The 17,807-nt window shown below is 39.4% G+C and overlaps 1 protein-coding gene across 8 annotated transcripts in view; it reads right to left on the bottom strand.

Annotated features, from left to right (window-relative positions):
* utrn (utrophin) overlaps nt 1-17,807 on the bottom strand; it is a 430,508-nt gene that overhangs the window by 331,539 nt on the left and 81,162 nt on the right. For all 8 annotated transcript variants that reach the window (XM_061929658.2, XM_061929664.2, XM_061929663.2 and 5 more), the window contains 6 exons: nt 14,494-14,555; nt 13,086-13,178; nt 12,525-12,602; nt 3,079-3,171; nt 2,756-2,928; nt 2,082-2,197 (listed from right to left, as the gene is read on the bottom strand). In XM_061929658.2, the coding sequence (XP_061785642.2) occupies nt 2,082-2,197; nt 2,756-2,928; nt 3,079-3,171; nt 12,525-12,602; nt 13,086-13,178; nt 14,494-14,555 (615 nt within the window). The remainder of the gene's footprint in view (nt 1-2,081; nt 2,198-2,755; nt 2,929-3,078; nt 3,172-12,524; nt 12,603-13,085; nt 13,179-14,493; nt 14,556-17,807) is intronic.

Here is a 17,807-nt window from a genome sequence, read left to right on the forward strand (position 1 = left end):
TACCTTACACAGGCATAATGTACTTAAAGCACTTATTGATACATTTACACAATTATTGTGTTTTGACCTAAAATACTGTTTAAAGTTATCCAAAGATGTGTTGCACCAAAATATGCGAGGATGTTTGCATTCAATTAACAAACATTTCATCAAATTTTATTTTACACAAAAATCACACCCTCTAAAGTGGTAAAATAAGTGCAAAAAGTAAAAAAAAAACTGAATTAAAAACAATTTGAACAGAAAAATTGAATTGTATTGTTTTTTATATTGTTATTGTTATTAAAAGTCATTGTTATTGCTCTTACTATTATTTTAATTTTTGTGGTTTATTCATTACTAATTTAATAAACCCAGGGTTTTTAAACTATATTTAAAGTAGATTTTTGGTGGTACAATAAGTATTCTTGTTTTTCAATTAATAAATAATTTTGTAATTAATTGTAATTACAATATCAATCAAAATAAATGTGAAAGATTATGTTTTCCCTAATCGTCCAGCCCTAGTAAGTAATGTATTAGTGTTAATTTAAGGAAAAGTTACCCAAGGCGAGAGCTTTTTGACCCCAGCCGTTATTTGCTACATACACCCGTTCACTACAAGAGACCCAGCAGTTAATTGAGTAGTGGCGTTAATTGGAGTATTTATAGTATATGACTATTAGAAGTATCGGTTGTCTGTTTAATTACATTTACAAGTTGTCTTGCTGCATTTGTTTAAAGAAGAACTGCAATTTTGCCTATCATCCACAATCCACTTGCGTCTTTCCATTTTCTGTGCATTCTAAAAAGGGAAAAAGTGCTAGTAAGATGCGGCCCAACAATGCAAATAATGGGAATATGATCTATTCCGCCAATAAAGCGCTTTAAAATAATCTAAAACAGTGTATTCACAGGCACATAAATGATAACATGTAATATTTACCGTATTTTGGTAATTTGGCTGCATGAATTTCACAGAGTGCATAGCAACTGTACCGTACGTTGCTATGTGCTCTGTGAAAGCAATGCCATCAACAACATAGAGAGCACTTTCTGTGTTTGCCAGCACTAATGGCAGACTTCTTGAGAGCCTTGGAGTGTTGTCTGCTAAACACTTCAAATAAGAACATAACACATTGACTGACAAAGTCTGCTCTCATAAGGATGCCGACTGATGGGATGATTCTATCTTTGAGCACTTCCATCCATCCATCCATCTTCTACCGCTTATTCCCTTTGGGGTCGCGGGGGGCGCTGGAGCCTATCTCAGCTACAATCGGGCGGAAGGCAGGGTACACCCTGGACAAGTCGCCACCTCATCGCAGGGCCAACACAGATAGACAGACAACATTCACACTCACATTCACACACTAGGGCCAATTTAGTGTTGCCAATCAACTTATCCCCAGGTGCATGTCTTTGAGCACTTGTACTGCTAAATTCAGACTACTTCTCACCCATCAGGTAAAACATGTTTCATAGTAAAGTTGCGGTGGTCTTATGCTGTGTTCCATTTGTTGAGGACCAAATTGAGAGCCGATTAATATCAAGTTGGTAGCGTGTGGACATTCAACGTTGACCAACTTCCCGGCCTGATGCCACAACCTTCTACTATACAGGTGAGATGCATGATTTATAATCTAGTATTAACTTTTACAAACTCCAAGGCAGTACAGGAGAAGCAGCTCAAGCTTGTTCTTCTTCTTTATTTTATGGCGGGTCGCAACCAACGTTACTAGCATGTTATCAAGCTAGCTAGTAGCTGGTAGCTGGCTACTCACTAGTGGTAGGGGGAGCAATGTGAGCAAGGCGATGTGTCGCTACAATGTTCTACAACAACAATGTTGCTCTAGCTTTGTTAATAAGCAGCTCACGACATGTAAATGGAGGGTTGTTGGAGTTTGTGATTTATAGGCGGAAAAAAATAATCCCAATTACTGTACCTGCATTCTTAGCCACCACATACTAGCAGTTTTTCACTATTTAGAATGCACGTAAAAGGAAAAGACATGTGTGTTCTTGTCTCACATAAAGATTGTGTTGTTTTTTTAAAAGTGCAGTACTACTTTAAATAAAGAAGTTAAAAACCTGTGTTTTACCTTCAGGATCCAGTAGCCTCTCAATAGCCAGTTGATCTTTGGCTACAGTGAAGGCATGTTCCAGGCGCTCCACGGGGCTCATTTGCACCACACGATTCCAACTGAATGCATTCGGCCTACATGCAAAAAACCAAGAGATAAAGCTCCAGTCACAACAAGGCCTACAGAACTTATCAATAAATACATGTTTTGCACAATTAATTGAACTCTGCATGAGTATGTACATACAGTATGTAGCAAATGCTGTGCTGGGAGAAAAGACTCTTTGTTTAAGGGCTAGCTGGGTGTGGAATGTATGGGATCAGTGATCCTACTAAACCCCGGCCCAAGTCTAAACCAACACTGGCCTTTCTCACAACTCACAGTCCCGAGAGAGTGTGTGTCTAAGTGTCATAGCTAAGGACAAGGGTTACAAAAATGGGAGGGGTAAGCTAATACCCCTGAAGCTCCGCTCATTTGCTTTTTTTCTCCCCTCACACACAGCGCAGCAAGTATGTGCAAACACCAACATTGCAGGTGTAAACAGGGCAAGTAAAGCTGAGCTACCTCCCCCCACATAGATACACACTCACACAAAGTCCGCTTATCCTCCCCCTATTTCCTCTGGCAGCTCCGGTGGTGACACCACGGTTTGAAGTATCCATTGCCTTGACGGCATTCGCGTGGCTCCTCACCTGAAGTGGTGCAGGATGCCGTTGAAAGCCAAGCCGTCAGCCCAGCTGGTGGTGAAGTTCAACACGTTGACCTCCGGGTAAGAGCGCGTGCACTGGCGCACCCAGCTTAGCAAAATCTTCTCGCTGTTGGTCTGCTGCAAGTTGGACATGACGTCCTTCATGATGTCTTTCACCTGTGGAGAATGATGAAGATGAGGCATTTGGATTCCAGATGTTTCCAATGACTTGCCTGCATTTGTTATCATACATGTGTGTGTGTGTGTGTGTGTGTGTGTGTGTGTGTGTGTGTGTGTGTGTGGGTGTGTGTGTGTGTGTGGGTTCACCTGCCAGTGAAGAATAATACTCCAGATGAGGCCCAAAGTAAGTTTGTGATTTCCATCCACAATGTCTGTCCCGCCAATGTTTACGAGATCCACCTGAGGTAAATAAAACAGAAGATTACAATTGATGGGACATATTCTACTACCGTATTTACCGGACCATAGGGCGCACCGGATTATAAAGGCGCACTGCCGATGAGCGGGTCTATCCAGGTCTTTTTTCATACAAAAGGCGCACCGGATTATAGGGCGCATTAAAGGCCTCATATTATTTTATTTTTTTTCTAAATTGAAAACACTTCCCTGTGGTCTACATAATATGTCATGGTGGTTCTTTGGTCAAAATTGTTGCAAAATTGCATAGATTATGTTTTACAGATCATCTTCAAGCCGCTTTCTGACAGTCGCTTCAGGATGCGTCGTTTTGTGGGCGGTCTTATTTACGTGGTTCACCTTCGGCAGCGTCTTCTCCCCGTCATCTTTGTTGTAGCGGTGTAGCGTGCAAGGACGGGTGTGGAAGAAGTGTCAAAAGATGGAGCTAACTGTTTTAATGACATTCACACTTTACTTCAATCAATACCGGAGCAGCATCTCCTCAACCGTGGCTCACTAGTGCAACAACAATGCCGGAAATGTGTCCCGTGAAAAACCGTCCGACCGGAACTCTAATAACTGAAGTTCCTTGGGTGGATAATGTAAACTCACTACACCGGTATGTTTTAGCGCTTTGATGGCGGGTTTACTGACAGATATAAGTTACAACTTTACACTACTTTAAATTAGAAATGGCAACAGCGAATGTCCCATAACAAGAAGATAGAGAAAAAGAAGAAGCTTATCGACTACGGCGTCGTCACCGACTACAAAGGCAGAAGCGCGCAAATTTTCAGGACTTATGCAGATCCCAAATACAGATCAGCAGGTACCAGAAGGTAAGAAAATTTGCCTTTGCATAATATTCCGTAACAAAACGCCAGATAATATGTCTTACCCTATACACACACCATAATAATACTCGTATTTAGATAGATTTTTGAGCGACTTCTGTAATGTTCTATATTTTCAATGGAACATATAACATTTTGGTGTTGTTTACTAGAGTCATATTGCAGTCCACACGTATCTCTTATGCGTGACTACCATCTACTGGTCACACTTATCATTTCACCATGTACCAAATAAAATAGCTTCGAGGTCGTTAAGCACAATCTAAATTATTCCGTACATTAGGCGCACTGTCGAGTTTTGAGAAAATGAAAGCATTTTAAGTGTGCCTAATAGTCCAAAAAAGACGGTACTAAAAAAAAAGATGTACCGTATCTACTAATCTGCAAAAAATGTAAGTGAAATTGCCGTGCTCGAAGAACAGCGTTTCCTGCCATCAGGTGATCTAAGAGTAGTCATAAGTCATGCTGGTTGCCCTTACGATATGTGGATACAGTAGGTGTGGTACTTTTATATCATGTAAATAGGCTTTTTTGTTCAATCTAGTGTATAACATGCTACTTACTGCACTCAGGTCATAGGAAAAAGAAGTCACTGGACCCAAAATGACAAAGGTAAGCCCCAGTTTTTTTTGGACTAAAATGTAATTCTGTTTGAGTTTTTCTCGGTTAACGTACGACCAAACATTGTGCGCGAAAAGCGAGTTTTGCCCACGTATCATTCCGCCGAATTGAATGCCCATGTGTTGGTGACTCAGCTTGTGTCTGCATGACTTCAAACTAACCCACAACAAGGCCAAAAAAAGTTGTGAGTTGCAGCACCTTGATAAATAAGCAAAGTGTGCAATTGGCGTCCGTGTAAGAATAGGTACATTTTTCACATTTGAACCGATACTGCATCAATTCCCAGTACCTGAGAATTGATACCGGTACTCAACGGTACCAATTTTTGGTACATTTGTGTGTGTTCATGTCTTAATAAATGCTAATTGTTCAATATTGAAATATATTTTTTTCTAATTTAAAGGGGTTGTATTATAGAACAATTCCTTGTGGTCTACATAACATGTAATTGTGGTTATTTGGTCCGAACTTTGCATATATTATGTTTTATAGACCATTTTCAAGCTGCTTTGTGACTGTCTCTTTCGAATGCGCCGCTTTGTGGGCGGACTTATTTATGTGCCTCCACTTCGACTGCATTTTCTCCCCATCAGCCATGTTGCAGTTTTTGGCACTTCTATATTGAGTCTACTGACAGATATAAATCAGAACTATACGCTACTTTGTATTAGAAATGGCAATAGTAAAAGATGCATGTGCATGTATGAGCCAGTCTGCCCCACAACAAGAGGACAGAGAAAAAGAAGGAACTTACTACCTACAATGTCAGACTACAATGGCAGACTCGCGCAAAGCCATTAGGGTAAACCTCTACCATCTATGGAGATATCCGCTGATGTCACATGTTGGAAAACATCACAACTTGGGGAAAATTCCAAACGGCTTGTTTGGAGCAGGTATGAAGAAAGGCAAGATTCTTTTATAAATATTTCCGCCATGCCTCAATGGTTTGTTTTCAAATTTTCAGGACTTATGGGGGACCTAAATACACTATTATGGTTTTACATAATAGGACCCCTTTAACACTGAGCTGCCAATGATAACTGTGTTATTCAGTCGTTACATATTGTTTTCTTACACTTCTGAGTCTCATTTTCATATGATATATAGTAGACTTAGACAGCAGTAGTGTACAGACTATTCTGTGTTGCTGTAGTCAGAAAGTAGTTTTCGCCATTAAGCTAAATAGGCCAGTGGAGCCTTATGTTGCACCATAAAAAGTGCTTATGCTGTAAATATTGTATTTATTAAGCACCAGCTGTTTGATAGTAACATGTATTTTAGTTGCAGTTTTCTTAGTAAATTTGGAGGTGTTAAAATTGCCATGCAAAATCGCTAATGCTAATCAGTAGCATTTATATGGCATATCCAATGCAATTTAGAATTGAATAATTTAAAATGTGGAGCTCTGTGCTCAAGAGCGCTTTCTATCAGACATGCTTGCTTTGTTAGCATGAAAAATTGCAACATTACCAAGTAGGTCTGTTCATCTTTGGGCACCGCATGATTCGATATGATTAAATTTTTGGGTGTAACTATTCGATTCAAAACGATTTTCCATAAAAAATCCATACTTTTTAATAGCATTAGATGCCAGTTCAACTATTAACTACATTCCTCCATAAAATAGATAAACATCTGTGATACATTTCTATATTACCGTATTTTCCGGACCATAGGGTACACCGGATTATAAGGCGCACTGCAGATGAATGGTCTATTTTTATCTTTTTTCATATATAAGACTCACCGGATTATAGTGCGCATTAAAGGATTTAATTATAATGTTTTTCTAAATTGAAAACACTTCCTTGTGGTCTACATAACATGTAATGATGGTTCTTTAGTCAAAATGTTGCATAGATTATGTTTTACAGATCATCTTCAAGCCGCTTTCTGACAGTCACTTCCGGATGCGCCGTTTTGTGGGGGGTCTTATTTACGTGGTTCACCTTTGGCAGTGTCTTCTCCCCGTCATCTTTGTTGTGCAAGAAGTGTCAAAAGATGGAGCTAACTGTTTTAATGACATTCAGACTTTACTTAAATCAATAACGGAGCAGCATTTCCTCACCCGGGAACAACCACACTGGAAATGTGTCCCGTGAAAAACCGTCCGACCGGAACTCTCCAATAACTAAAGTTCCTTGGGTGAATAATAGAAACTCACTATACCGGTATGTTTTAGCGCTTTCATGGCGAGTTTACTGACAGATATAACTTTACACTACTTTATATTAGAAATGGCAACAGCAGAAGATGAATGTCCCATAACAAGAAAACAGAGAAAAAGAAGAAGCTTATCGACTACGGTGTCGGCACAGACTACAAAAGCCGACGCGCAAAATTTTTCAGGATTTAAGCAGATCCCAAATACAGATCAGCAGATATCAGAAGGTAAGAAAAGTTGCTTTTGCATAATATTGCGAAACAGAACGGCAGATAATATGTCTTACCTTATACACACACCATAATAATACTCCTATGTTGAAGCACATCAAGCGGTGCGGCTTCATAGCTTACCAAAGTCGTACTAAAACATTTTGATAGATGTTTGAGCGCCGTATGTAATGTTCTATATTTTCAATGGAACATATAAAATGTTGGTGTTGTTTACTTGAGTCATATTGCAGTCTACACGTATTGATTATGTTGGACTGCCATCTACTGGTCACACTTATAATTACATCATTAATATAATAATATTATATTTATCTTACTGCATTATATGTTATTCTATTCTAAATATTGTAAATTCTGAGAGAGTTGTGTGAGCTGACAGGTATCTGAGCAAAATTGTCTTTAATGATTGTTTGTAATTGTTTGTTGTGTAACTTGTCCTGTGTTGAACTGTATTGTGTTAATTTTAAATGTCTTTAGTCCCCCTTGAAAACAAGATGCTGCATCTCAAGGGGTTTTCCATTAATAAAAATTCAAATGTACCAAATAAATTGCTTCGAGGTCGATAAGGAAAATCAGAATTAATCCATACATTAGGCGCACCGGGTTATAAAGCACACTGTCGAGCTTTGAGAGAAAAGAAAATATTTTAAGTGCGCCTTATAGTCCGTAAAATACGGTACTTAAAAAAAACTGGTTTTGTTCAATAAAATTCTATCCAAACATTGAATAAAGTCAAATACAAATAAGGCAACAAGAGAAGTATCCAACACTTCTCTTTTCTAAAGTAAATCTGTACAGCAGATATGGATATATCTACATCAACAATATGTTTTGTCTGAGTGGCTGGACAGGACAGATTTTCGATTTTTTTTTAATCTATTAAGAATCGTTCCAAATAAGAATCGTGATCCATTCGAAAATCTATCTCTATTAAATGATAAATGATAAATAGGTTGTACTTGTATAGCGCTTTTCTACCTTCAAGGTACTCAAAGCGCTTTGACACTACTTCCACATTTACCCATTCACACACACATTCACACACTGATGGAGGGAGCTGCCATGCAAGGCGCTAACCAGCACCCATCAGGAGCAAGGGTGAAGTGTCTTGCTCAGGACACAACGGACATGACGAGGTTGGTACTAGGTGGGGATTGAACCAGGGACCCTCGGGTCGCGCACGGCCATTCTTCCACTGCGCCACGCCGTCCCTATTACCAAGAGACTGTGAGTGCTTGACTGCTTGTTTCCCTGCCGAGTCTGCAACCGAACGTACCGTCAAGCGCAACCCAGGTATCAAAATATGGTATCGCTTGATTTTATATCAATCGTTACCCTGTAGTACCAACGGAATTCGGTCGGTACCAATTAACGTACTGAATTTGGTACCCATTTTGTGGTTATGGTAAATGGGTTGTACTTTTATAGCGCTTTTGTACCTTCAAGGTACTCAAAGCGCTTTGACACTATTTCCACATTCACCCATTCACACACTGATGGCGGCCACGACCCATCAGGAGCAACGGACGTGACTAGGTTGGTCAAAGCTGGGAATCGAACCAGGAACCCTCAGGTTGCTGGCACGGCCACTCTCCCAACCGCACCACACCGTCCCCTCCTCTATTGTCTCTCTGCTCATTGTCACCATTTGTCAAAAAGAGTCTGGAGGTGGAAGTGATGTTAAATGTGGATATTCATCCAGTTCTTTCATATTTTATACGCATTTCACATAACTTTCTGCATTTAAAATTTTAATTAAATGTTAACAGCTTAATTGGCTTTGCAAAATATGTTATCAGAAAACTTGCAGACATCGTCTGACCTTTTGGAATGAATTACAAATGAAAACTCAGATACCACTGTACTTTGACATTACTGTCAAATAAATATGTTTCTTTAGTCAGTGTATGAAATGCCGCTTACAAGCGTTTGATTGAGTTTTTGATACACTTCATAAAAAATAAATTGCCGACTGTGTTCAGGTTCGTAACAAAGTGTCGTCCTTTGACACCCCAGCCCACTCTGGTTCCAATTAGCCTTATTCTTTCACTCTGTTTGTATCTCGCTCTCTCTCGTGTCCTTATATGTCTCTCACATAGACTGGAACACACGGGGTCATTTCGACACGGATGAGCGCTCCGGGTCTGCAGAATTGCACTGGATTATTATTTATGATTGCAAACTGGGAGACTAAAATGTGTTTTTCCCCTGAAAATTGTGCAGAAATGTGGACACTGAGGACGTCACTTTAAATAGAAACCCGCAGGTGTGTGTCGGCCTTTGCTATTACCTGTGAGCACTTCTGCTAATGTCAGGGCATTAGGGTCTATTACTTCAAACAGGCAGGATATGCAGACAAAACGGAATAGAAGACCAGCATGACCTGACTCTATGGCATCATGCGAACCCTTTTATTTAGAAGCACAAAATGTGAGGAAAAGCTATCATCACCCTCAAATGCTTGCTGTCTTTCTGAGAGAAGAGACAGTCTAACGTTCGGTCTCAAAAACTTACGGGCGGCGTGGCTCGGTTGGCAGAGCGGCTGTGCCAGCAACTTGAAGCTTCCAGGTTCCACCGTTATGTCTGTGGGCAAGACGCCTTGCCCACCTGCTCCCAGTGCCCCCCACACTGGTTTAAACGCAACTTAGATAATGGGTTTCACTATGTAAAGCGCTTTGACTCACTAGAGTGGGGGTCAGCAACCCGCTCTTTAGCGCCGCCCTATTGGCTCCCTGGACCTCTTTCAGAGATGTGTGAAAATGGAAGATGATGAAGAAAAAAAAAAATGTTTTAGTTTTAATATATTTTAGGAGAACAAACATGTCACAAACCTTCCTAATTGTTAGAAATCCCACTGTTTATATTAAACATGCTTCACTGATGAAGGTATTTGGCAAGCACAGTTTTGTCCTACCAATTTCAACGATTCTGGAACTTATCGTAGTTTGTTTACTAGTACAACTTTCTCCGACGCTGCCACAGAAAGACGTGTTTTATGCCACACCTACTTTGTCTCATTTTGTCCACCAAACGTTTTATGCTGTGCGTGAATGCACAAAGGTGAGCTTTGTTGATTTTATTGATTTGCTGGAGTGCTTATCAGGCATATTTGGTCAGTCCATGACTGTAAGCTAATCGATGCTAACATGCTATTTAGGCTAGCTGTATGTACATATTGCATCATTATGCCTTGTTTGTAGGTATATTTGAGCTCATTTAATGTCCTTTACTTATGTCCTCTGTGTATTTGGTTTATATATAATTGTCTCATGACATATTATCTGTATGTAATATTGGCTGCATTTCTGATAGTTGTTTGTGTGCCATGTTGTTCCAGACCACAGCAAACGTTACCCAGCTTGCAAAGATTGTAATAAATCAATAAAGACAGCCTGTCATTTCCTTAAACTTGGACACACACATCTATACATTTGGCCATTCAGAGCGAGTAATTTCCAGAAGTTATCTCATCCAGGGAGAAGCCTCCATTTTATAATGATTTCTAATGTTGCAAAAATGTGTAAAATTAAAATTAAAATACAACATTTCTGGTAACAAAGATTTGCGTCAGCCTTTGATAGTAGGCTAATATAGCTAATATAGACACTCACATCATGTTTTGCCTTCATTATAACGCTTATATAAGGCTTTTAATTTTTTGCGGCTCCAGACAGATTTTTTGTTTTGTATTTTTGGCCCAATATGGCTCTTTCAACATTTTGGGTTGCCGACCCCTGTACTAGAGAAAAGCGCGTTATAAATATAATTAACTACACTTCATTTCACTGAAGAAAAAAATAAGGCTTCACTACATATTTCAAAATAAAGCCTTGAGCTTTGCCAAATATCCAAGCTACAGACATGGGAGCTATGAGTTTTATTTTATGGTAGCGAAAAGGCTAGGCTAGCATGGGGTTGCTATTAAAATGTGAATGTGATGTTAGCACTGCAGTGCTCATTGCTATACTAATGCTGCTAGCGTTTGTGTCCTACTGTCCCCCTCCTTAATGTTACCTTGTTGTATGTCAGGGGTGTCTAACTCATTTTAGCTGAGGGGCCGCATGGAGGAAAATCTGTGCACACGCGGGCTGGACTATTAAAATCATGGCATTAAAACTAAAAAATAAAGACAACTTCAGATTGTTTTCTTTGTCTTACTTCGGCCAAAAATAGAACAAACACATTCTAAAAATATTACAATTAAAATATAGAAAAAAATACCAGCAGCGTTAAAGGTGAGATCCATGAAGGAAAGAAGAAAGTGAATGAATGTTTATAACTGAATACATTGGTATTGGTAACATATGCATGAAAATGTGTTTTCTTTTGTATTATTTTTTTTAATTAATTAAGTAACATTTATGACTAACTTTTTCTAAAACACAATATATTTGAAGAAAATTTGAAGAAGTAGGCTAAAGCCCACAAAATGATCAAAAATGACACACAGGTTCGAGTCCCACAAGTCCCGCCGCGTTACACCCGAGTCCGAGGGTGCCCCTGACATGTCCAAAACGCACCCAGCAAAGTCGCACTGTGAGTGGGGAAGAAAAGTTGGAAAAGTTGGCAAAAGTCCCGAAAATGATCAAAAATGACACCCAGGTTCGAGTCCCACAAGTCCCGCCGCGTTCCACCCGTGTCCGGGGGGGCCCCCGACATGTCCAAAACCCACCCAGCAAAGTCGCACTGTGAGTGGGGAAGAAAAGTTGGAAAAGTTGGCAAAAGTCCCGAAAATGATCAAAAATGACACCCAGGTTCGAGTCCCACAAGTCCCGCCGCGTTCCACCCGTGTCCGGGGGTTCCCCCGACATGTCCAAAACCCACCCAGCAAAGTCGCACTGTGAGTGGGGGAGAAAATTTGAAGAAGTAGGCTAAAGCCCACAAAATGATCAAAAATGACACCCAGGTTAGAGTCCCACAAGTCCCGCAGTCGCACCCGAGTCCTGGGATGCCCAACATGTACAAAAAATATATACAACAGGATAATTTATAATTCGTTTTAAAAACGGTTACAAACAAGTGGGACCCCAAAAATTTACCGTGGGGCACAATTTTTTCATTTTGAATCTTCCTAGCGCCAACACTGATGGAGTATTGGTGCATGCAAAACAGCAGCAGGCGGCTGTGGCCTGCGGGCCGGTTCTAATACTAATCAAATAGATAATTCATTCGCGGGCCGGATCTGGCCCGTGGGCCTTGACTTTGACATGGCTGTTGTATGTGATGTATGACATTTTTTACATTGGAGAAGTGAATAAAGTGCACAATAGTGCTCGTTGGAGACACACTCTGTCACAGACAGAGGCGTGGACAAACACAAAATATTAGACAACACACTTTCCATACACTATTGTGGGACTTTTGAAACATATTTTCTAATTGTTAAAAATACTATAAAATAGTTTAAGTGTAGTATACAATCTTTGATCAGAGAATCAGACAAAATATGCAATATAAAGGTCCAAAAAACACACTACTCACATTCTTTTGGCGCAGAACTTGAAGCACCTTGTTGACGTTATTGAGAGAGTGCACTCTGGTGGAGCCTCGCTCTTTGGTCTGAGGAAGAGGAGTCAATTAAGGTTTGATTCAACAAAGAAAAGGCAGAATAATTAATGAATTTGAAGAAAATGGATTGATGGAAAATGGGACATCTATTTATAGGCATTGTGGAGCAAAACCGCTCATAAGAGGGAGAAGAATGTACAATAATTTAACAAAAAGAATCGATGCCTTCAAGTGGGAAGAAAGATTGACTGGGTAAATTGCAACCAGCTGCAAATCCTTTATAAGATGCTGTGCTCACTGACAGAGAGTTATGGATTTATTGTCATGCTAGCAAGGAGAGATTAAGGTGCATTAAGTGCAGACTGACTGGTAGTTTTTGCAGCTGCATGGACAAAACAGGCAATCAGAGTGCATGAGAATGCGGAGACTTTGTCCTTTTTTGTTGTTTATTTTTTTGTTCAATGAAGAAAACCTGGAACTCGGAACTAACATTTTGTAGACAAAGTGTGAAAGTTAAACATGTTGTAAACTGACCAGGGCGGTTCCAGTGAGGCCCTCCAGCAGGTCCAGCAGCTTCCTACCATCCCTCAGGTCAGAGAACATATCCTTGATGGCCACCTTACCCGCCTGTTTGGAAAAACATCCTCTTAATAATATGGTACTCAACATTTGCAGTTAATGTTTATTTCCTGTACGTCAGTGAGCTTTTGTCATATTTCTATTTTAAAAATACAATAATAGTTGTGTTAAAATAAAATGAAAATGTAATAGAATAAAATACAACTGGAAAACATTTTTATGGGCCTGCCGTGCTTTTAAGATGGTGCCGAGTGTCTGAATCCGAGAGTTTTAGGTGTAAATGTACAAAATGAGCTACACAGCTAGCCTAAAACGTTAGAATGCTTATATTAAAATGCTAACATTTTGCATGTGTGCAAACGTTAGCATGATAACAGTTAACATGTTTCACATACCAAGTTATATGACTGTAAGGTGTATGGCTGCGGAATTAGACAAATAGCATGCTAACAGTTAGCTTGTATCACATACCAAGTTTTATGACTCTAAGGTGTATGGCTGCGGAATAAAAATTAAAAAAAGTGTAAAAATTTGCTTAAAAAGTTAGCATTTTAATGTTAACATGCTAACAGAGTGACAAATGTCACATACCAGGTTAAAAATGACTGTAGGGTAAACGATTTAAAAATTAGCTCAAAAAGCTCCCACTTTAATGGTAGAATGCTAGCATGCTAACGTTAACATGCTAACAGTTAGCTCATTTCACATACCAAGTTATATGACTGCAAGGTGTATTGCTGCGGTATTAGAGCAAAAAAGGGTAAAATTTGAAAAAAAAGTTAGCACTTTATTGTTAGCGTGCTAGCATGCTAACATTAGCAAACTAACATACCAAGTTATATGACTCTAGGCTAGGGTAAACGGTTGCAAAATTAGCTAAAAAAGCTAGCACTTTATTGTTAGCATGCTAGTGCAGCAGGCCCATAATAATATAAATTGAATTGAATCAAAAAGAATGGTTAAATTAAATAAATGATTTAAGAAATAGTCAATTAAATTAAAGATCCTATTTTATTTTTAGCAGTAGTCATTTGTTTGTGTTTATTTTATGACCCCTCCTTCACAGTCAGGCCATTTTACCCACTGCCAGTCAAATAAATATATTACAATCTATATACATTAATATAATATATATACACATTAAATGTATAGGCTTCCTAAATATGTCTGTTAATTTGAATGTTCCAGTGTACATGAAGAGGTGGCCATTGAGTGTGAGCCTGCTGCTTGGTGGGAAGTAAAAGCAATTTTTTTGTCAAAATCATAAAAAACTATGACGTACTTCACGTGTATGTTTTGAAATGTTTTGCTTTTAAGCACTCAGCAAACGACAAAAAACGTTACTGGATCTGCATAATGTTACCTTTGAGAATTGTGCATTTATCCACTTTGTGAATGTTTTCTTCTGCACCAAGTCATGTTCATCTGCGAAAAAGGAAAGAGATGATTTTTTAGAAAGACAAAATGGGTGCATAAAGAAGAGACAGAAGATCGTGATGGACCGTAATCAGCTTCACTACAGACATTGCTTGGTAACTCACTGACCAAAACTGAGTTCACATTTTATTACTGGCTCTTCCTTTGTGTACAGCCTTATAATAATTCTTCATCATGGCTTAAATTTCAACCGTGTTTCTATTTGTGGTGGTCCACCAAGATCAAATTTGGAACGCCACAAATACCAACCCCAAAACCAGTGAAGTTGGCACGTTGCGTATATCGTAAATAAAAACAGAATACAATGATTTGCAAATCCTTTTCAACTTCCATTAAATGCTCAGTCATTCACAAACAAGGATGGGGCGAGGGTCACCACTTTGTGAACAAATGCATGAGCAAATTTGTTTAAGAACAACATTTCTCAATGAGCTATTGCAAGGAATTTAGGGATTTTACCATCTAAAGTCTGTAATATCATCAAAAGGTTCAGAGAATCAGAAAACCACTGTCAGTAACTACCGTTGGTCGCTACATCTGTAAGTGCAAGTTAAAACTCTACTATGCAATGTGAAAGCCATTAATCAACAACACCCAGAAACGCCGCCAGCTTCACTGGGCCCGAGCTCATCTAAGATAGACTCATGCAAAGTGGAAAAGGGTTCTATGGTCTGACGATTCCACATTTCAAATTGTTTTTGGAAACTGTGGACGTCGTGTCCTCCGCAACAAAGAAGCAAAAAGAACCATCCGCAAAGTTCAAAAGCCAGCATCTGTGATGGTATGGGGGTGTATTAGTGCCCGAGGCATGTGTAACTTACACATCTGTGAAGGCACCATTAATTTTCAAAAGGTACATACAGGTTTTGGAACAACATATGTGGCAATCCAAGCAACGTTATCATGGACGCCCCTGCTTTTTTCAGCAAGATAATACCAAGCCACGTGTTACAACAGCGTGGCTTCGTAGTAAAAGAATGCGGGTACGAGACTGGCCTGCCTGTAGTCCAGACCTGTCTCCCATTGAAAAAGTGTGGCGCATTATGAAGTGTAAAATACCACAACAGAGACCCCTGACTGTTGAACAACTTAAGCTGTACATGCAGCTGAGATAGGCTCTAGCACTCCCCGCGACCCCGAAAGGGACAAGCGATAGAAAATGGATGGATGGATGGATCAAGCAAGAATGGGAAAGAATTCCACCTGAAAACCTTCAAAAATTGGTCTCCTCAGTTCCCAAACGTTTACTGAGTGTTGTTTGAATTTGAATGTATTAATGTAAAACCCCTTGAGATGCAACATCTTGTTTTCAAGGGTTGTTAAAAGGAAAGGCCATGTAACACAGTGGTAAAAATGCCCCTGTGGCAACTTTTTTTTCTGCCATTAAATTCTAAGTTAATGATTATTTGCAAAAAAAATAAATTAAGTTTCTCTGTTCGAACATTATATATCTTGTCTTTGCAGTCTATTCAATTGAGTATAAGTTGAAAAGGATTTGCAAATCATTGTATTCTGTTTTTATTTACGAATTACACAGCTCATAAGCACTTGGTCTGCCACAGAATAAGAAGACACAGCAAGAGGGATCTATGTTGCCAACTTAGCGACTTTGTTGTTATGTATTCAGTATTTAGACCCTTCTAGCTACTAGGAGTGTAACAGTAGATGTATTCGTATTCTGACTTTTTTAGCACGCAGCCTTCAGTTCCTTCAGAGGCGTACCAAATTCCCACGCAGTACACACTAATGTTAAATACAGGAAAGGTTTCTTGTGTCATGGATTTACTCAGCAATCAAACACAAGCGGTCACAAAAGACAAAGTAATAGTTGCGAAAGCGAAGATCCAGAAATGCAGGGCACCTCCACAAGCCCGGGGAGTGTGTGTTGCCAACACTGTAAAAGGCGAGGCATGGAAGCGTCCGATAGGGCGCACTTAAAATCCTTTCAAATTTGGAGGTATTGAAATCGCCATGTAAAACGCTAATGCTAAAGAGTAGCATGTATACGACAAACCTAATGTAAATTAGCATCAAACTAGCGCATTTTTGAAAAGTAAAACCTTACTTTACGGCCAAGTGTTTTCTATCAGGCCTATTGCTTTTTTGGCATTGTAAAATGACCTGGAGGTAGTTTGACTGATTGTTTTCTCACCAATTTTTTAGCTGGTCTTAAATCTGCAAACAGATGTGATATCACATGCCGCAAAAAGTATCAAAACACGGCACTGTTTTTTACCTGAATCGGGAGCTAGCTAGCACAGACCGAATTTGGTTGTTTTTTTTGTTTTTTTTGTCCTGTCCAGCTTCTCAGACAAATCATATTGTTGATGTACAAACCCAGTTTCCATATGAGTTGGGAAATTGTGTTGGATGTAAATATAAACGGAATACAATGATTTGCAAATCATTTTCAACCCATATTCAATTGAATATGCTACAAAGACAACTCAGTCTTTGTAGCTTCATAAAACTGATAAACATTTTTTTTTTGTTGCAAATAATCATTAATTTTAGAATTTGATGCCAGCAACACGTGACAAAGAAGTTGGGAAAGGTGGCAATAAATACTGATAAAGTTGAGGAATGCTCATCAAACACTTATTTGGAACATCCCACAGGTGTGCAGGCTAATTGGGAACAGGTGGGTGCCATGATTGGGTATAAAAACAGCTTCCCAAAAAATGCTCAGTCTTTCACAAGAAAGGATGGGGCGAGGTACACCCCTTTGTCCACAACTGCGTGAACAAATAGTCAAACAGTTTAAGAACAACGTTTCTCAAAGTGCAATTGCAAGAAATTTAGGGATTTCACCATCTACGGTCCATAATATCATCAAAAGGTTCAGAGAATCAGGAGCAATCACTCCACCTAAGCGGCATGGCCGGAAACCAACATTGAATGACCGTGACCTTCGATCCCTCAGACGGCACTGTATCAAAAACCGACATCAATCTCTAAAGGATATCACCACATGGGCTCAGGAACACTTCAGAAAACCACTGTCACTAAATACAGTTTGTCGCTACATCTGTAAGTGCAAGTTAAAAGCTCTACTATGCAAAGCGAAAGCCATTTATCAACAACATCCAGAAACGCCGCCGGCTTCTCTGGGCCCGAGATCATCTAAGATGGACTCATCCAAAGTGGAAAAGTGTTCTGTGGTCTGACAAGCCCACATTTCAAATTGTTTTTGGAAATATTCAACATCGGACCAAAGGGGAAGCGAACCATCCAGACTGT

The sequence above is a fragment of the Nerophis lumbriciformis genome, linkage group LG34, assembly GCF_033978685.3.
Source record: "Nerophis lumbriciformis linkage group LG34, RoL_Nlum_v2.1, whole genome shotgun sequence".
Classification (NCBI taxonomy): Eukaryota; Metazoa; Chordata; class Actinopteri; order Syngnathiformes; family Syngnathidae; genus Nerophis; species Nerophis lumbriciformis.